This window comes from Plecotus auritus (assembly GCF_963455305.1).
Source record: "Plecotus auritus genome assembly, chromosome: 5".
NCBI classification, from domain to species: Eukaryota; Metazoa; Chordata; class Mammalia; order Chiroptera; family Vespertilionidae; genus Plecotus; species Plecotus auritus.
Genome location: NC_137776.1, coordinates 186,250,511 through 186,270,956, shown reverse-complemented (window position 1 = coordinate 186,270,956; position 20,446 = coordinate 186,250,511). Strand labels below are relative to the sequence as shown.

The window sequence follows — 20,446 nt, the reverse complement described above, 5'->3', positions numbered from 1 at the left end:
CCGGCCGGCTCTCTGGGCCTCTTTTTAAAAAATGTACTGACTGCGTTGGGGTGACATCGGTTAATAAGATGATGAAACTGGGCTTCTTCACTCCACCCACAGACACTGGTCTTCCGGCCACAGAGGTGCCCATTCCTGCCCAGGCAGGGCCGCAGGTGCGCAGCCCCGGGAGGGGGGCCGGGTGTCCCACCTGTGCTCCCCTGTCTGAGACCCCCCTTCCATTCTCACCTGGGGTGGGGTGGCCCCGGCTCCCGGGATAGCTCCTAGTTCTCGCCACCGGGAAGCAAGGGGGCGCTCTGGCATTTAGGGGGGCAGGCCTCGTGCATGAGCCCGCTCTGCCCCCTGAGGCCCTCGGAAAGGGCTGGCCCTGTCCCTGTGACAACTCGCTTCAAGCTGCGCAGATGCCATTTCGGCAGAGAGCACGCCGCTCCGAATCCAGGCCCCAGGAGGCCCGGCCCCGGGGACTGTCCGCACGCCACCCCAGAGGTTAGGGACCTCGTTCCAGGAAAGCTCCTCTGGTCCCGAGTCAGCCATTTCCTCCCGGGGTCACCGACGGCTACGTGTACCCATCGTGGTCACCTGGGCACCGACGGGCATGACTTCCCGCGCTGTCTGCGCTCGCTCATGTGGCGAGGGTAAGGGGAGGCTGGCTGAGTGCCCTGGGGTGCCCAACCCCAGAAGGGCGTCTGGTCAGTCCCATCCCGGCCACTTGGCTGCCACCGTGCGGCTGCCAGCAGAGGGCACCGTGGGCCCCCGGACACCAAATCCCGCCTTCACCACGTGAGGAGGGACGGGATTCCCTGGCCACGCGTGCAGATGCGCGTGGTCCCAGGTGAACCTGTGTCACATCCCCTCCAGTTTTCTTTCTTTCATTCATTCATTCACTCATTCATTCATTCATTCATTCAAGACGACTGGAAACTTGGCCGCTGCCTGCTCTCCCCGCACCCCATATTAGGGGCTGGGGTGCAGAATGAACTTGTTGTGGACGATGAAGGGGCTCTGACCCCTGTCCCCATGGCCTGATCTGGGGGCATTAAGAGGACCCTGAACTCAGGCCTGGCTGAGGGGCGGCGGGGTGGGGCCAGCGGGGGGTGCAGGGGGGGGGGGGGCTCGTGCTGAGATGGTGAGACTGTGGCCCAGCCCACCGAGGGGCTGCCCAGAAGCAGGAGCCGGGGTGACCTGCTCACAACCTGAGGCGCCCAGGCTGGGCAGGGCACGCTGGCTGCCCATTCAGCAACGTCCCCAGTTTCCCACGGGCCGGGGCAGGAAGGCCTGGCACCCCACCCGGGCCCCGCAGGGCAGGCTGGCTCTCCCGGGAACGGTTTGGCTGACCAGGACAGTCACCGCGGTCCCATTATTGGGGGGCCTGGAAAATTCCTACTCCTGACAGCAAACTTAAAAATGAAATAACACGTCTGTTCTTCTATAAAGCAAATTGCGACGCCGGAATATTCATGAGCTGTGGCTTGGCGGGAAGTGGCGGCAGCCGGAAGACGATCATTTGGTTAAGTCAGCAGCGGAGGAATTTAGGGAGACGGACCTGTCACTCCGAGGAAATGGGTGATTAATACTTTCCTGTTTGCGGGGCCTGAGCGGGCGCATTTAATGTAATAATTAACTAACCTTGGGGCCACGCGCATTCCCGGGTTCCGGAGGCCTGGCTCCTCCGTGGCCCAGCCCCACACGCGTGGCCACACTGACCTCCCCTGGAGCCCAGAGGAAGCGTTGGGAGCTGCAGGGAGGCTTGCCTGCTGAGGGCCCAGGACCACACCCCACACCAGTAAATGCCCGAGACCTCAGTCAGGGGGTGATAGGGTGGCCCCCCCCCCAAACTCAACTGCATGGGAATTCACGACGACTGTATGTGGAAATCAGGTCTCTGCAGGTGTGATTAGTCAAGGCTCTCAAGGTGAGGTCACCCTGGATTAGGGTGCCCCTCAACCCAATGGCTGGAAGAGCGGGGGACGGGGGGAGACGGGGCAGGCTGACAGCAAGGGTGCCTGGTGACACCAGGGGCCAGGAGAGGCCATGCACAGACCCTCCCTCCCAGCCTCCCAGGGACCCAGCCCCGCGGACACCTGGCTCACGGACCCCTGCACGCAGACCCAGGAGGGAGTGAATTTCTGTTGCTTGATGTCCCCTGGTCTGTGAGACTGGTCCTGCTGCCCCAGGACCCTCCTCCATTGGATGACCCTGGGAAGGGGTCCCAGGGCCACGAGAGGGGAGGTGGGGGCAGGATCTGGGGCCAGGACCTGGCAGTGGGCCTGGTACTGGCTTTTGCTGGGAACAGGATAAGTGACCAGACGCTGCCCCTCCTCTCTCTTGGCCTGGGGTCCCCCCTGAAGGGGGGGTGCGGCTGCTTCCTCTTGTTGGAATGCACCCCCAAACCGCCCCACCTCCACCCTCTTGATGCCTGGTGGGCTCCTGGCCATCTTTCACGGCCCAGTTCCATGACCTCCCCTTGGGGTGCTGGCCAAGCTGCCGTGTCCTCAGTTTGGCACACACCCCCGCTACCGGGCTCCCAGCAGGGCCCGGGGAGGTGGACTGGAGCCCACTGTCTAGTCAGTCACCTGCTCCTCCCCAGTCCTCGCTGCCCCAGCAGGACACGGCTCGCCCCTGCCCTCTCGTGGCCACCTTGAGGAACCGCTAGCAGCTGCTGTTGGAGGATTTGGGCTGGGCCCCCTCCCAGGGGTGGGGCACTGGCCACAAGGAGAGCCAGGGCGGGTGCCCCTGGGCCAGACTTGGCGTCCCCTTTGCCAGGAAACCCTCCTGGCTGGTGGAAGCTCGGGGTCCAGGAGCTGGGTCAGTGGGTGGGGAGACTATGGGAAGGGGGTCATGCCTGTGGCAGCTCAGGCTCTTCTCAGATTCGGTGGGTGCTGGGGCGCAGCCAGGGCCGGGTGGGCTCAGCCAGCTCTCCTGGACTCAGGCCTGTGTGTTCAAGTCCCTCCCAGCAACGCCCACCTGGATGCCCCCTGCACCCCCAGGTAACCACGTGCAGGGCTGGGCTCGACAGGCTTCCCGCCCACCCTCTCTGCCTCCTTCAGGGGGTGGCACTGATGGTGCCCTGCCACCCCGCCGGGGCGACTCCTGTCGTTCTTGGTTTTGTTCTTGTTCGCCCTGCTGGCCTGGGTCTCCTCTGTCCTCTGAGACGGTGTTGCAGCCAGCACTTCTGTCTCCTGCGGGGAGAGACCCCCATTCCCAGGAGCCTATCCTGACTTCCAGCTCGATTATTACTGTTTTACGTGAGCAGCGGGTCTGGCTCGTGGCGGCAAGGAGCAAACACTAGACAAACTGAATCCAGACGTGGTCGGAACGATCACCTGGGGAGGCTGAGGACGCGTGTACAAACGGTGTGAAGAGTAAATGCCTGAGGGTGACAGGTGCTGGGAAGGCTCCCCATAAACTGCCCGCCCCCGGGAACAACTCATCTCTGTGTCCGTGTCCAGCTCACCTCTGCTCAGTCAAGGTTCCTGAAGGAGTGAGACGAGCGAATGAAGGTTGGCCACCTGGTCGGGGTCGGGCCCAAATGGCAGCACTGACACTTGTCACCTCACAGAGAGGGTGTGCACGGAGTCCCTGGGCAGCTTCCGCTCCTACGGGTGCCCACAGGCCGGCCTGAATGCCGTCAGTGGCTCCGCAACGGAGCAGGGGCCAGATAGAGCCGGGGGCTGGAGCGGGGAGGTTCGGAACAGACGCTGCATGTCTGGCCAGGCCCCTGCTGTCCCTGCTGCTGCTGCTGGTCTGGGGAACACACATTGGGAAACTCTGCTCAAGGCCAGTAGCTCCCAAGAGAAACACAATAGCAGCCACAGACACAATGGAAAGTCTTCTAGAAACCACCTCTTTGAAAGGTATAAAGAAACAGGTGAAATCAATTCAATATATTTTACTGAACCCAATACATCCAAAGTACTATTTCAAGGTGGAGTCAATCTAAAAACATTGAAGTGTTTAACTTTGAAGACCCATAGCCGGGAGGCATGACATATCTCGATGTGGGGTTGGGGGACGAGAAGAGTTAAACCAAAGAACTCACCTACTTACAGGCATAGCCCATGGACACGGGCAATAGGGTGGTGAAGACCTGGGAGAGGGGAGGGGCTGGAAGAGGGCGAAAAAGAGGGGGGAATGTGAGATATCTGTAATACCATCAACAATAAAAAATATATTTTACAAAGTATGTCACATTGTTTTTTTCCTCCTAACTCTCGGAGACCCGGTGTGTATTTTACAGCAAACTCAACGGTCCCGCGTGGCTAGTGGCGCTCAGCTGCAAAGCTCAGGCAGGCAGTTGCGGGGAGGGGCCGGGGGGGGCGGGGAAAGGGGGGGAGCGACAAGAGAACTACATCTCCCGGGAAGCTATGGGCGCATACCATGACGCACTTCCGGCGCATCGGCGGATGCAAGCCGGATGCTGGAGAACCACATCTCCCAGCATGCCCGGGCGCGCCCTGTGACGCACTTCCGGCGCAGCGGCAACAGCGCGCCCCCGGCGGCTGGGCGGCGGAGCGAGGCGACAGCTCAGGCCGCCGCGAGTGACAGGCGGCCGGCCGACGGGGCCGGGGCGGGGCAGCGGGGCCCGCGAGCGAGCGAGCGCGCGGGAGGCCTGGCCCCGCCCCTGCCCGCCCTGCCCGGTGACCTTCAGGGCTCGGGTGGCGGCGGCGGCGGCGACGGCGGCGCGATGTTCGTGCAGGAGGAGAAGATCTTCGCGGGCAAAGTGCTGCGGCTGCACATCTGCGCGTCCGACGGCGCCGAGTGGCTGGAGGAGGCGACCGAGGACACCTCCGTGGAGCAGCTCAAGGAGCGCTGCCTCAAGCAGGTGAGGCCGGCGCGGCCCCGGCCTCCGATCCTCCGCCTTCCGCCCTTTTCCCAGCCCAGGGCAGCGGGCTGAGCGCTCTCCGTCCCGCCCTCCCGGGTAACTTCTACACCCGGGAGGCAGGGGCAGACCGGGACACTGAGGCTCGCAGAGGGAGGGCGCCGAGGGGCAGGCCGCAGGGTCCCAGCATTGTGTTTACTGGTGTTGCGGAGGTTCCTGGGTTTTCGGCAGCTCTCCGAGCTGGGCCGCAGCGCCCGAGGAAGACGGCGGGGTTGCGGGGGGTAGGGGGTCGCGGGGGGTGGGGGGTCGCCCGGCCTTCCCCGCAAGCCCGGCCCCCTTGGCGCGGCGTCTGGCTGGCTGGCCGGCTGCGGGGACCTGGCGTCGGGGTCACCTAAAATAGCGCCCTGCTCCCCCGTGGCCTTTAAATGGACCCGGCGGCGGGTCCCAGGGGAAGGATCTCCCCGCGGACCTGTTTGAAGTCGATTCACAGGAAATGCTCCTGTCCAGCTCGTTGCTCGGGCCGCTCAGTGTTGGAGGCGGTTCTGATGGTTTGTGTCCGTACACTCTCCACCGGAAGGTGACTGGCCGCCCCAAGAAACGGTTTCCTCCTGGGAGGTCAGGTTGGAGGAGGCCTATCCTCAGCGTGGGTCCCAGGCGCGGCGGGCCCGGACTTGCGACAAGGTGTTTTGTTAGAACAGTGCTGTGTCCTCCGAGGGTAAACCTCCCGCGATGGTACTGCCCGCAGGGCGGGTTTTGAGTCACTCTCGCGGGTGTGGCTCTGTGGACTGTCCTGGAGCCACCTGGCTGGGTGGTAGGCCAGCGCCTCCTGGCCCTCGCTGACCCCCACCCCCAACCCCAGTCTCGTCCAGGAGGAGGGGGCTCGTGCTTGGGCTTGAGGGGCAGGGACGTTTTGGCCTTTTTCTTGGTTTTCTTCTGACCCAGTCGGGGTGTGTGTGTGTTCATTATTATTTTTATTTTATTTTTTCCCCATCACCATTTATCCCCCTATACCCTGTTCCACCTCCACGCCCACCTCCACGCCCTCCCTCCACAATCACCATACTGTTCCGAGGGGAGAGGAAAGAGGGTCGGGGGGTGTCCTCCGGCACCAATGCTGTGTCCTCCCCCAGGAAGGAAGTCCCTTGAGCGTGGGTTTGCAGCCACACATCCAGGGCCCCAGGCAAACGCGTGGATTCATGGAATACATGGAAATAGATCAGCTGTCCAGGGGACAGGGCGTGGGGAGGAGTCTGGGTAAACCCACGTGGCATTTATTTTTGCTCACTGAGGGTACAGATTTACATAACTATTGTAGTGTTAGTTCATGAAGGGGAACAGGAAGTGAGGGTGCTTGATTGGTCCACAGCTGCTGGCTGCTGAGTTTCAGGAGCACTTGGGGTTAATTAGGCAGCCTGGTTCGGTAGGATGCTAGTTCTTTTGTTTCTGAGATTTCGTATTCCAGCCGGCATTGAGATGTATCGTTTGGGATTTTTTGGGCATTATCCTACTTTAGATTGAGATGTTATTCCCGTCTGCTGGCTCCCCGGGAGGGGTGGGGGGTGGAGGATCTGACCCAGGGGAATGTCACACCCAAGAAGGGCCTGAGGGCTGAGCTGTCCATGAGAGGCCTGAGGCAGCGCAGGGATTCTCTAGCTGAGCCCTTGAATGTCACCCTGGACACCGGGTGCTGAGGGCCTCGCTGCTGCAGCTGAGGGGCAGTGCGGAGGGGTGAGCTCAGGTTCCCCCAGGGCTTCCAGGAGTGTGCTCCCAGGAGTGTGCTATGCTGGCGTCCCTTTTCCTCCTCCCTCCCCTCCTGGGCTGTATTACTTTATTTTTTAAAAAATGCTTTATTAATTTTAGAGAGAGAGGAATGGAGAGGGGGAGAGAGTAAGAGAAACATCGATCACTTGCCTCCCATAGGCACCCATACTGGAGACTGAACCCACAACCTGGGCATGTGCCCTCCCCAGGAATTGAACCAGTGACCTTTTGGTCTTTTGGTGCCCGGGACACGCTCAGCCAACGGAGCCACCGGCCACACCGGCCAGGGCTGTATTTCTTTATCGGGGAGGGTTATCTCATCACTCTGACAGAAGTTAACCCCATGGTTGCCTCTCCCCCTCTGGTTTGACACACACGGGGATGGGACTTCAGGAAGGGACAGGAAACCGTCTTGTGCGGGGTCCATCAGCGTTTAATTTAAGAAAATGACCCCTGTTGATGTGCTGGGGTGTGCCTGTCTGGTTAACTCCCGTGGCACTGCAGTCCCTACCGTGGCACCTGTTGATGTGGCTGGGGCATTTCTCAGGTCACGTGAAGGTGTATCTTCAAATGACAAGTCACAGCAAGTGCCAGAGAGGCTCCACCTCTGCCCGGGGGAGAAGCAGGCTCGGAGGTGTCAGCCTCCCCACCGGGCCACGGGCTCTGTGGGGCGTTTTGTGGCTGTGCCTTGGTTTGCTCATGCTTCTGACCGAGTGAAACCACCCTGCGCCATGTGGGTGACTCATGCACGCACGTGTGTTTTGCTCCTGGCGTGCTGCAGGCGTGCTGCAGAGGACAGTGTTTTTCGGGAACCAGTATGAGGACTGTTTTGGAAAACTGCTTCAAAGCCTGTATCCTGAACGTGTCCAGTCAACTGGCCTGCACCATTAGGAGCGAGAAGAGGCACACCCAGTAGTTCTGGGGCAGAGCCTGGCTAGTTTTCTGGGCACGGATGACGGCCCCGAGGCCTCCAGGGCCCTCTCTCTGTTCAGCGCCTGATGACTGGAACTTCGAGTTCCTCTGACAGTGCCGGGCCGAGCGGTGCCGTGCGTGAGGCTCTCTTACTGCTCCTCCAGCCTCCACCGGGCCAGGGAGGGTGACGAGGAAGCTTCCTGTGGGGTCTGTCCAGCTCACACGGGAAGGCCTCCAGGACCCGGGGCTGGGCAGGTCCTGCATGTTGCCGCAGCTGCCTCCAGCCTGGACAGTGCTCCCACCCTCGGCCGCGGCCAGCAGGTGCTCCGAGTGCCCGGGAGCAGGGCCTGGTGCTGCTTCCTGGTGCTCATACCCCATCTGATGGGGAAGCCACAGGGGCAAGGAGATGTTGCCTCTGTGTTTGGAGCTGCAGGGTGTCAGCCTGGGCTGCAGAGACGTCTGTGGGTCCTACCTGAAGTGCCAAGGTGTGCCCACTCTGCTCAGCCAGGCTCTGGCTCAGGGAAGGGCCACAGTTGGCCAGGTGGGTGCCATGTCTGGTGTGCCGGGTGCCCCTCTGGTGGTGCAGGTGAGCAGCTCATACTCCCACATCTCCACGCCGGGGCTGCCAGTGTTTGCTGGCTCCTCAGGGAAGGTGAGCTGCTGGTGATCAGAAGCAGGAGAGCTCTGTCACCTGCCATCCGGGGCGGTGAGGGTGCACGTCACCACGGGCCATGCCTGCTGCATGCAGAGGCCCTGGTGGGGTGACGGCAGGCCTAGCAGAGGAGAGCAGGGGTCTGGGGGCTGTGGCTCCCGTGCAGGGAGAGCAAGGGGCGCCTGTGCATTGGGGCACACGCTGGTCTGTCCTGCTCCTTAGGGTGTCTCCAGTGCCTCCCACGGGGCAGCGGGGCGGTCTTCAGTGTGTTCGTCCCCCCACCGTGTTCTGGAGTTCCAGGCTCTGGTCAGTGAGACCCACTGTGTCCCTCTGATCTTCCAGGAGAGGCCCCCCAACAGCACCTGCAGCTTTGGGGTCTCTGGCTGTCGCTTGGTGAGCCAGGGCAGAGCTGCTGCAGGTGTCTTCTCGGTAGGGTTTGCGGGCAGTTAGTGGTCAGGCCCTGCTGGGCCTCCCTGTGGGCCAGCTTCTCTCCGCTGCCTCTCTGTGTGAGAAAGACAAGCAAGCACACGGTCATACTTAGATCTTCAGAGCCTCAGGACACGGGCCTGCTGTCTTCATGTTAAAATGACTCCTCAGGTCCTCCCAGACCAGAGGGAAGCAACTGGCACTGCCACCTGTTGCCACAGAGTGTTTCCTGTCGGCTCAGCCGTTCAGGACCCTCAGCGGGTTGTGGACACGTCGTGCCCGGGGTTGGGGTGGTGGCATTTCATTGCTTGGCTGGTAAAGAAGCCCGTTAGGTTCCTGGGTGGCTGGTGGGCCAGGCTCCCGGTTACTGACTTTACTATGTATTTGTGTTCTATCTTGAAATACTTGATTTTCCCCCCGAGTGTGCTCATGGGAGCTTAGAAGACCCCAAGAGTGTCACCCACCACAAGCTCATCCATGCTGCCTCCGAGAGGGTGCTGAGTGACGCCAAGACCATCGCCGAGGAGAATGTCCAGGACCACGGTAAGCGCCTCGGGAGCCCTGGCCGGGGCGGGCCCAGAGGAGAGGCCGTCAGTGGCCACGTCGGGTCAGAGTGGGAGACCGGGTCGTTTTCTCCCTTCACTCCAACCAGCGTGCGTGGCGGGATGTTTGTGAGAACCAAGGGACTGGACGCGAACAGGCAGCGTCCGTCTCAGAAGGAAAGGTGACTCCACTGAAAATTCTGTTTCGAAGCAGACGCAGGTGTACAGAGCGGCCGCAGGTCCATTCAGGCTGCAGGGACGTCCGGCGGCTGCTCCAGCCCTGGGAGCTGCTCCCCCTCCACACACGTCCCTCGGTCGCTCGCTGTTCTCTGTCCAGAGGCATTTGGGGAAGAAACTTTGGTTTTCTTTTTAAAAAAATATTTTTATTGATTTTAGAGAGGAAGGGAGAGAGAGAAACATCCATGATGAGAGAGAATCATGGATCAGCTGCCTCCTGCACGCCCCACACTGGAGATCGAGCCCACAACCCGGCGTGTGCCCTGACCAGGAATGGAACCGGGACCTCCTGGTTCATAGGTCAACGCTCAACCACAGAGCCACACCGGTCAGGCAAAACCTCGGTTTTCTATCTTATTCAAAGGATGGTCTGGGTCCTGGATGCCCTTAAATCTGTTTTGAAAGCACTGGAAGCTTTGCTGACCTCCATCGAGTGTGGAGGTCAAGGCCAGAACCAGGTGGGAGCTGACCCCACGCTGGGCTGTGGCTGAACTGACCGCGCCTCCAACCTCCCAGACTTCCAGTGGCCCCTTGAAATGAGAGCATTGTGCACGACTCCCACCAGGTTTCTGCACGGTTGTCAGGAAGGAGCTGAGTGTGCCTCCCGGGCCACGCGTGAGCTCTGTGACCCACAGCCGGCTCTTGCCGAGCCTGGAGCCTGTGTGTGAGCCAGGGGCGTGCAGACGTGAGCACTGAGGGAAGACGGGCTGGAGTGGACGCCTGGGCAGGAGGCCCCTCTGTCCGTGGTCAGCGGCTACTTTGTGGACATGAAGCCGTAACCAGCTTGACGGGCTGTTTCTCCCTAGATGTCCTGCTGTTGGTGAAAAGGCGCGCGCCGTCTCCGCTTCCTAAGATGGCCGACGTCTCCGCCGAGGAGAAGGTGAGCTGCGCAGGGGGACTGAGAGCTTGGAGGGAGACCCCCCCACCCCACCCCCCGAGGCTTCGGGGACAAGCGTCTGTGTGCCAGTCGTTCACAGGCAGGCGGAGGGGGCACAGGGGGTTCTGTCTGGGCTGAGCTGGGTGACCGATGCCTGTCCGGTTGCTGGTCACGTGACTGGCCCTGGACCACCTGGCCTGAGTTTAGGCTGGAGCGGAGAGGAGCGTTTGGATGTTCTCGTGGTGAGGCCTACGTGCCGCGTCCCCGACCAATTCACTGTGAGCCGTGTGTGCCCCCAAACCTGTGCTGACAGCTCGGGGCGTCGCTGACCACAGCCCCACAAAACAAGGGTACACATGGGGTGGGGGGCACGTTCACCTCACTCAAGAGTGATGGGGTGCGTGTCGGCGTCACTGAGTGAGTTCCTGGAGGGCCCAGTGCCTGTCTGGTCTGCATTTTGGGGCAGACCCCAGGGTCCCTGGGATTCGCGTGCACCTGCGCCTTTGCTCTGGGACCTCGGCTCAGCGCGCGTGCACGGCCGCCCGAAGCTGCGTGCTGCGTGCAGGAGGCTGGTGCACGTGGCCTCTGTCCAGGCCTGTGCCCGGTGCCAAGCCACGTTAACCTCACAGCTTTTCCTTCCATCAGACACAGAGTTTCTTTTTTTCTTTTAATATATTTTTATTGATTTCAGAGAGGAAGGGAGAGGGAGAGAGATAGAAACATCAGTGATGAGAGGGAATCTTTGATTGGCTGCCTTCTGCACGTTGGACCTAGCCCGCAACCCAGACATGTGCCCTTGACTGGAATGGAACCTGGGACCCTCCGGTCTGCAGGCCGACACTCTATCCACTGAGCCAAACCAGTGAGGCAGACACAGAGTTTCTCATCCACGCTCTGAAGTGCTGGGGAGGGCGTTCACTGGGAGGAAGCAGGCCGATGCCGCTGGGCATGGGGCGGGAGGGCAAGGCGCTGCTGCAGGTTCTCCTGGGACGGGTGGCGAGGGAGGGGCCCTCTGGGTGGCCCTGCTTATCTGCCAGCACAGCTGGCCCCCCCGCAGGCCGCTCAGCCCATCTCTGGGAGACAGGCCTGGGCCTGCCTCTGCCTGCGGGTCTGCCCATCGGGAGCTGCAGGCGACAGCCATCCTCGTCCTCCGCCAGCTCTCGGCCACTTGCAGCCCCTGTCTCTGCGTGGACGTTGTGATGTTGGTGCGTTTTATGGGCTGTTATTAATCCTCAGGGGACAACTGGCACTTTAAAAGTCATGCAGTACCACGAACCTTCTAGGAAGGGGTAGCCTGCTCTCCCACCTGCCAGGCATCCCGGAGGCCGCGGACCTCGTCCACCTGTTCCCTTAACGCTCCCCCAGTTCCACCCCACGCTGGCTTCTCAGCGATCAGGAAGATCTGGTCCCCCCCGCCCCCGCCCCCGCCCCCGCCCCCGCCCCCGGGGTCAGATCAGGGCGCTCTGAAGCAGAGTCAGGCCCGTCAGTGCTGCAGTAAGCCGCCTCTTCCCTCGAGTAAAGGCACCCAGGTCCCCGTCTGTCATGCAGCTCCCTCTTCTAGCGACAGCAGCTGCCTCGTCGTTTTGTCTGGTTCCTACCGGCATACCACCAAGTTTCTCACTGCCACACCAGAATTGATAAACCCTCTGAAAGTGGGATCCCGGTGCAGGGCCCTGCCGGTTCCCACTTCCCAGGGGGCACCCTCCATCCAGGTCCTCCGCTCCAGCTGCCTCCAGGCCTGTGTGCACCCCGGACTTCCCCTCCCCATCGGACCCTCCTGGGTCAGGGCCTCTGAGCCTCTAGGTCTGCGTCCGCGTCCAGTTGCACCAGTTGCTCCGATCACTGCCCAGACTTCCCAGCAAAACCGCAGCTCCCAGGCTGCCAGGTCCGCGTCTGGTGGCTCACAGTTGGGCTCAGGCACCGAGTCCTTGGTCGTCAACCGGGGCTGCTGTCAGCTCCGAAGCTGCCGTGTGCCTGCCACGCAGCCCCGTGTCCTCAGAGCCAGCGGCAGAACGTCTCCTGTGCTGCATCCCTCTGGCCCAAGGCCACCTAGTTAGGTTGGGCCCACCAACGGGCACCTTACTTTCTCTTTTCTTTTTAATATATTTGTATTGATTTCAGAGAGGAAGGGAGAGGGAAACATCAATGATGAGAGAGAATCACTGATTAGCTGCTTCTTGCACGCCCCCAACTGGGGATTGATCCCGTAACCCGAGCATGTGCCTTTGACTGGAATCGAACCCAGGACCCTTCAGTCTGCAGGCCAGCGCTATATCCACTGAGCCACACCGGCCAGGGCCGGGCACCTTTTCTTAAAGTGGCTGTGCCGTGTGACAGACCGGTCCCCAGAGGGAGCCCATCCTGCTCAGGCCGGGCATTGGGGTGAGCAGGCTGGTGGAGGAGCTTGTCCTGCCCGCCAGCCTGGCGCTGTGCCCCTGCTCCCGGCCTGGCCTGGCCGCGGGTGGCTGCTCCCTCTGCAGCGCTCGGCCTCAGAGTCCATCGGTGCTGTCACTCCAGTTGGTTTCCTGCCCTTTGTGCTCGTCAGTTCTGCCGTCTCTCTTCCTTTTCCCTTGCGTGGGGGGCGGGGTCAGAAGGAGCAAAAGGTGAGTGCGAGTTTCCCGTGGCCGGTGGGACCTCAGGTCTATGTTCCTCAGAGGTTGGCTGCTCCCCAGCCCAGCGTGGCCACGAGAGGGTGTCCACGCTGCCCCGTCCTACCACTGCTCGTTACGGAACTGGGATTGCGTCCTCAATGGCACGTGGTCTGTTTGGGAGGGTGGCACAGAGCCCTCCGGAACCTTCTCCAGCTCCCAGAGGACCGACTGTCCCGTGCCAGGCTCTGTCTGTCCCACTTGCATGATCTTGCCACTGTTGCCCTCAACGCTAATTTCTGACTCTGATTACGTTTCTGGTAGAAAAAACAAGACCAGAAAGCCCCCGACAAAGACGCGATCATCCGAGCCACGGCTGACCTGCCCGCCTGCAACATGGACCGGGCTGTGGTGCAGACCAGCCTCCGAGACGTGAGTGCCGCTGGGGGGCGGGGCGGGGGTCCTCGTCACCCTGGCGGGGGCGCCACTGTGGGGCGGCCCAGAAGTTCTTAAAAGTGCTGGGGAGGCTGGGTGACAGGGATGCTGGAACTCGGTGTAATTTTTGCGCCTTTTCTGTAAACCTGAAATTTTCTTGAAGTAAAAAGTTTAAAAGACGTGCAAAGGCAGGAGGAAGGATGGATGCTTAAATGTCCAGGTTCTGTCCCGGGTTTGGCAGGAACCCAGCTGTGGTCCTGGAAGTCGTATGTGAGGGAGCGGTGCCTTCCTGGGGCGCTCCTGGCCCTCGGGCGCCTGTGCCCTGCAGGAGGGTCGCCCCTGTCGATCCGTCGCGTCTGGGCACTGCCATGAGCCCTGCTCCCTGAGCAGCGGCCTCTTTCGGGGTTCCTTCCAGGTTCCATGTCGACCAGGGCCTGGGACCCTGTCACTGTCTCTCCTGGGTGTGTGTCCCCACGTGGTGTCTCACGGTGGCTGAGGCTGGTTGTGGGACAGGGACTGCCGATTCCCAGTCCCGTCCAAGGTCCAGGGACCAGTGCTCTCTGTGTCACAGCCCGCCCCCTCCACTCAGAGCCCTCAGACACCCTCTGCCCGCTCACCCTCTCTCCGCCCTTCCCTGCAGTTCCAGACGGAGCTCCGGAAGATCCTGCTGTCCCTCATCGAGGTGGCGCAGAAGCTGCTGGCGCTGAGCCCCGGCGCCGTGGAGTTATTTACGAAGGCCAATGGTACGTGCGAGCTGGGTGGCGTGACCCCCATGTCCGGACGTCTGCTCCCCACAGCCTGTAGCTGGAGCTGCCCAGGCTGCTGTTTCTGCTCAGTAGACATGGGCTGAGGAACTGCTCACCCCACATTCCTGTTCCTACGAGTGAGAGCTGACCGGTGTGCGTCAGGTTTCCCGAGGTCCAGCAGAGTCGCCACAAACCTTTGGGGCTCAAATGAGGCCCTAGAGCTCCAAGGGGTCCCTGGGAAGCACTCCTCGTGGGCGGCCCTGCCAGGGTCCCTCACCGGCCGTGTGTCGCCCACAGCGATGCTGGACGAGGACGAGGAGGAGCGAGTGGACGAGACTGCCCTGCGGCAGCTCACGGAGATGGGCTTCCCCGAGAGCAGGGCGGTGAAGGCGCTTCGGCTGAACCAGTACGTGGGGCCCGCCCGGGGCTGGTGGAGGGTCTGCCCCGCGTGACCTCTCTGTCCCCCACTCCCTGAGTCAGGTCCAGGTGCGTTTTCCAAAGAGGTGCTTTAACACAAGACCCGCAGTCACTGGCCTGGGCCCCGTGTGTGGGTCAGAACTCGGCTCCCTCTAGAGACGGCCTTGCTTCATGAGCAAGGGGGGTGCGGCACGGGCACCCAGCGGGCGGCCGTGTGGCTCCACAGCCCTGCAGTTTCCCGTCTCTGGTTACTTGTCTCCTCGTGGACTTCAGAGCCGAGACGATCCGTCAGCCAGAGGACGGGCCGTGGCCACTTTCCTTTTCACTGTGGTCCTGAGCCCTCAAAGTGGGTTCTGTGGTCTGGCCGCGGCCCCCACTGGCCTGAGTGAAGATCCTCACGGCAGCGGGTCGGCAGCGCCTGCTCGAGGCCTCCTCCAATGGCAGGGGCTTTTTTGGGGGGAGGGAAAGGCCTCGTGACGCCTGGGCGTGTTGGAAAGTCTCCTTGCCTTTCAGCATGTCGGTTCCTCAAGCCATGGAGTGGCTGATTGAGCATGCGGACGACCCCGCCATAGACACGCCGCTTCCAGGACACGCCTCGCCGGGTACCGCGGGCGCTGAAGCTTCGGCCGAGGCTGCTGCCGGCTCCAGCGAGGACGACGAGGAGGCCAAAGACGAGCTCACAGAAATCTTCAAGAAGATCCGAAGGAAAAGGGCATTTCGGGCTGACGCTCGGGTACGTGTCCTGCTGGGGAGACCCGCTGCTGTCCCCCTTGGGCGGCATTGCCTGGGCCACGCGCTGAGCCCAGCCGCCGGCCCTGGAGGTAGTGGAGCTGGTGAGGCCTAGGGCCACCTCGGTCCTCACTGGGTCCCGGAGGCGGTTCCAGCACATCTGCCACCTGCTGCACCCACAGCAGGTCCGTGTCGCGTAACCGGGGCCTCTGAGCCGTGGGGGCTCACCTCTGAGTGGTGGGAGCCCCCGTAGGTGTTCCTCCTGTAGCAGTTGTTGTGAATGAGGGGCGGGCTCTGAGGGCCCGGCGTCGGCCTCTCCCTGATCTGTAGACGGGAGAAGGCCCAGCAAGTGTGCCGTGTGCAGACGGGCAGCCCTGGGTGCCAGGACCCTGCCCGGTGCTCCCGTGAGAGTGGGGGGCGTCGCTGTGTCACCGCCGGGACCTTGGGGCATCTCTTCCCGGCCAAGATGGAGGACAGTCCATGACGTTAGCGGAAGAGCCACCCAGTCCTGATTCAGCAGTGGTCCCGGTGATTGTACGCGGCTCTGACGACGTCCCCATCGTTCATGACGGGCCTGGAGCTAGGAGGGGCCCGAGAGCCAGGGAAGAGCTTGGGAGGCGAAAACACCGGCTCATGGCTGCGGCTGGCGCGTCATCCTGTGCACCGAGAGGCCAGGTTCCCGGTCAGGGGGCACGTGCCCGGGTTGTGGGCTCGACCCCCAGGAGGGGATCATCGATGTTTGGGTCTCTGCCTTCCTCTCCCTTCCTCTCTCTCTAAGATCAAGGAAAACATGTAAAGAAAACACTGGCTTGTGAGCTCACAGAGCAGGTGGCTCCACAGGCTCGTTCCCGAGTTCTCCGGGCTTCAGACACCCAGGCCAGGCCAACACGCCGCAAAGGCCACCCTGCACGGCAGCACCCGTGCCCGCGGGCCCGGCGCGTCAGAATTAGACCGTAACGTGGGGGCAGTCAAAAGCGAGGACGTTAGGGCCTGCCTGGGTGGTGAGACGTCTGTACCCAGACAACCATGGGGCTCACCGTGGGCTCTGAGGTGAGCCTGGCCCCTCTGGCCCCGGGGGAGTGGCATCCCGTCCCCGCAGTCTGTCCCCAGGGCAGGCGCCCTCCACCTCCCTGGCCTCATCCCTCGGTGTCAGGAAGCCTGTGAGGAGAAGCTGTGAAGTGGACCGTGGTGCTGGGGTGAGGCCCCTGCTAATTAGCCTGTGGACCGGGTCCCAGCGCACGGCATTGAGGGCTGTGGCTTCTCCTTAGGCCGTCATTTCCCTCATGGAGATGGGCTTCGACGAGAAGGAGGTGATGGACGCCCTGAGAGTGAGCAACAACCAGCAGAGCGCCGCCGTGAGTACAGGAGCAAGGGCCGCGGCGGCGCCCCCGGCGGGAGGCTCCTGGGGAGACAGTGGTAGATTCTAGTTGTACGAAGAGTTTAGATACTGAGGGCATTCCGGCTCTGTAACCCACTTGCCTTGTTAGACAAGTTCTGAGCTGAGTCCTGTTCTGTGAACGCCCCGGCTGCTGACGGCACTGCCTGGGGGTGTCTCAGCGGTGGGCTGGCTGGTCCCTTCGGGCGGCGGAGCCAGCGGTCACATGAGTAGGATCACGGGAATGCTCTCCCGGGAAGGCCCCTCCCCGTCAGCGCAGGGCCTGTTGGATGGTGACGGGTCCAGGGCTGACGGCTGCGCTTCTGCCTTGCAGTGCGAGTGGCTGCTGGGGGACCGGAAGCCCTCCCCCGAGGAGCTGGACAAGGGCATCGACCCCAACAGCCCCCTCTTCCAAGCCATCCTGGATAATCCTGTTGTGCAGCTGGGCCTCACCAACCCCAAAACACTGCTAGGTATGTGTGCCTCCCCTACGCTGCCCGTAGGACCCGCCCGAATACCCAGATGTTCCTGAGTGATAGATGCCCCAGCCCAGCCCGGAGCGGCCCCTGCACACGTGGGCCCTCCGTGTGCTGCTGCCTGCGTCACTGTGGGGCCGGGATTGGGCTCTGCTCGTGGTGGGCCAGCTCCTGTGTGTGCGCTGACCCCACACTCTGAAAACCAGCACGGTGGTCCTGCGGGTGCAGGGAGGGGCCGTGCCCAGCACAGTGGTCCTGCGGTGCCGGGGAGCTAATAAGCGTGCACCTTGCCTTTGGCTTTAAGAGCACCATTTAAAAAGCCAAGAGCATTCCAGACCCTCAGAGCCACTGGCCCCTCAGCGCCCTCCCTGCAGAGTGCCCAGGCCCTCGGCTCTGCTGCTTCTGGGCGTGTTGTCACGTGTGCGTTTCCCAGGCAGCCTGCATGCAGTGCCTGCTGTGGGAGTGGAGCGCGTCTGGGCACACCTGGCTGGGGCACTCAGTCTCCTGAGCCAGGCCCTTCCCGAAGCCAGGGCTCGGTTCTGCTCTTGGCCCGAGGTGGGGGCGTGGGGGATGGAGAGTGTGTGGGGGGGGTGGAGGCGGCTTGCGCTGCCCCCGTCATGGCTACTCCGCTCATGCTCATACCCGCCCTCCGGTGCACACATGCGGGTCTCTGGGCAGGGACCGAGGGCCAGGCGTGTGCGTGCAGGTCGTGTGCTGCGGAAGGAGGGTGCAGCGCTCAGAATGGCAACGCTCCCCAGCACACGGGAGGGCACTCGCCGCCTGGCAGGCCCAGGTGCTGTGGTGCGTTGCCATCTCCCTGACCCTCGAGGCCGAGCCCTCCTGAAGGCCAGCACGCCCAGGCCCTCGGCTCCGAAAGGCCGTCGGCTCGATTGTGGCCTCCTCTCTGGTGGGTGGTTTTCCTTGTTCACCCGGGAGTTCCTCGCGGTCTTTCCCGGCCCCGCCGCCTGCCTCACTCCCACGGACACCGGACCTGGGTTCCAGTGCAGAGGGCTGTGTCTGTGTCTCGTTTATGACACGGAAGCCCTGTGGTCCCCGGTCGGAAAGGTCTGCATGCGGGGTGGGGGGTGGGGCGTCCTCTGTACACGAGCTCTTCCCCTCGGTGAGCATCTTGCTGTGTTTGTCTCTGCTCTGTGCAGGCCCTGGGGTCCTTGTGCCCTGGAGCACCTCCGCTCCCCTTGCCTTACAGGCACACGGCCTGGCTCGCCCAGCCTCCTCTGAAGGGCCGTCTTGGAGGCTGCGGCCAGCCGCCAGTCGTCGGTGATTTTTCATGACGTACTTGGTCGGACTAAGGAGGCTCCCTTTCCCCAGTTTGGGTGCTGAGTTCGGAGCCCTGACTGCACCTCCGTTTTGCTGCTCTTCCCCTCCGTGGTGACGTCACGAGGTTTTACGGTGTGGGGCTCCAGGTCTGTGGGCCTGAGCCGGCTCTGCGCCCCGGCACACCGCTTCCCTCTGCTCCTGTTCAGACTTGTCTGACGCTTTCCTTTATTTGTATTTTAAAACAATTTTATTTTACTTTTTAAACCTGAGGGTACGTTTATTGATTTGAGGGAGGGAGAGAATGCTGAGGGAGAGGGTCTGACCCCTCCCCCCGTGACCAGGGCTGCTGTGGCTCAGAGCTTTTGCTGGAGGCACCTGTGGTTTTTGGGAAAACAATTCTGCAAAACTTTCAAAAATCGGAGTTCTCCTGTTAAAGAACTGCTCAGATACATTGTTAGTGTGCTGTTTCTTTAAGTCACGTTCTTAAGATGGATACTTACAGTTCTCCGAGGAGATGTTACCGTCCTTGCAACAATGTCTTTATATGTAAGTCCTTTCCACATCTGATTGGGACTGGAATTACTGAGTCACGGCCTGACTATTTTTAAGATTCCTGGTAGCTGTTGCCAAATTGCTTTCCAGACTTGGTGTCCGGTGAACACACAGCCCGGGTTCCCTGCAGAGCTGGGTCGCTGCCCTCTGACCTCAGAGCTGCTGGTGTGACAGCAGGTCAGAGTGTGGTGGGGCCAGGGGTCTCGGCGGGTGTCCAGCCCATGTCTATACTAGGAAGCTGTGGAAATTTTCTCCAGCGCATGCATGCGTGTGTTGTGTGTGCTCATGTGTGCAGTATGTGTGTGCGTGCATGTGTGCGTGTGGAGGGGCGGAGGCTCATTCCGCCTGGCTCTGTCCCCACAGCGTTTGAAGACATGCTCGAGAACCCCCTGAACAGCACCCAGTGGATGAACGACCCAGAGACGGGGCCGGTCATGCTGCAGATCTCGCGGATCTTCCAGACCATGAACCGCACGTAGGCGGCGCCTGCACTCACCACGGCCCAGCAGCTCCCGGGAGGGCCCTTTGAATTCTCAGCCAGTTGTGGACAGTGGAGACCCTGGCTCCGCGGGCTGAGAGGGGTAGGGGCCAGGGCTGGAGGGGATATTCTGCCCCGCCCCCACCCCCAACCCTACCCCTACCCCCGTGCCCAGCCCTGATTGTCCTGCTTTGACCTCACTGCTTAGATGCTCTGTTCCTGGTGTGCCAGGTGCAGCCCAGCCCCCAACAGTGTTTACAGGCCCCTCCGGGTTCCTGAAACGTTACTTGAATGGCCGTGGACGCGGCTCTCCCGTCACCTACCATTGGGAGGTCGCATGTTCCAGCCCAGTGTTAGCACAAGCACTAGGTCAGGCAGAGGGTTCAGGGCGACTTCCTTCCGGAATAAACCCCCTCCGGCCTTCTCCGCAGTGTGGTCATTATTCACGCCAGCAAGTGGCACGTTTGCCTTTTAGTGCATTCCGCGTGCTCGCACTCACCTGGGCGCTGGCTGCCGCCACTTGCACGTTGGGTTGGCACAACCTCGTGTTTGCATTGTCCTCGAGGGACCAGCGGTCCCCGGAGCCGGGTGCCCGTCCCAGGCCTACGACGGCAGGGTTGAAGCATCGCCCGGCTGCCCCTGGCCACTTCCTTTTAACTTCATTTGCTGATTTCAGAGAGAGGCGGGGAGAGAGAGAAACATGGGTGGGTTGCTCCCCGCCTGTGTGTTCGTTGGCTGACTCCTGCCGCGCCCTGACCAGGGATTGAAGTTCAGCTTGGGAGCATCTGCCAGGGGTCCTCAGACTTTTTAACCGGGGGGGCGCCAGTTCCCTGTCCCTCAGACCGTGGGAGGGCCGGACTATAGTTAAAAAAAAAATTAATGTCCTCGGTGGGCCGCAGTTTGAGGACGCCTGATCGGGACGATGCTCCAACCAACTAACCTCCTGGCCGGCGGGCCGCTGTTTAACAAACTGCCATAATGGAGAACGAGCACGCACGTCCCCGGGCTGAGCTGCTCGTTACTTACTGCTTAAAGGAGCTGGTTGTCAGGTGTGTTTGTAAACGTCTCTTTGGGAGCAGCCGCCCCGCCCCACCTGCACTTGGAGCCCTGGCTCCGTGCTCACCCCCCTCCGCGGAGCGAGGACGT

At 61.8% G+C, this 20,446-nt stretch overlaps 1 protein-coding gene across 2 annotated transcripts; it reads left to right on the top strand.

The window, feature by feature from the left end:
* Positions 1-4,479: 4,479 nt before the first annotated feature.
* On the top strand, positions 4,480-19,724 carry UBAC1 (UBA domain containing 1). 2 transcript variants are annotated; one of them, XM_080671400.1, is made up of 11 exons: positions 4,480-4,822; positions 8,993-9,113; positions 10,156-10,229; positions 13,139-13,246; positions 13,890-13,992; positions 14,293-14,401; positions 14,926-15,145; positions 16,410-16,496; positions 16,851-16,989; positions 18,913-18,999; positions 19,186-19,724. In XM_080671400.1, exons 1-11 carry the CDS (start codon positions 4,685-4,687, stop codon positions 19,299-19,301), a joined length of 1,302 nt encoding a protein of 433 aa, XP_080527526.1. In that variant the 5' UTR covers positions 4,480-4,684; the 3' UTR covers positions 19,302-19,724. The 2 variants fall into 2 exon arrangements, with proteins under 2 accessions (XP_080527526.1, XP_080527527.1); XM_080671401.1 differs by lacking the exon at positions 18,913-18,999.
* Positions 19,725-20,446: the final 722 nt, after the last annotated feature.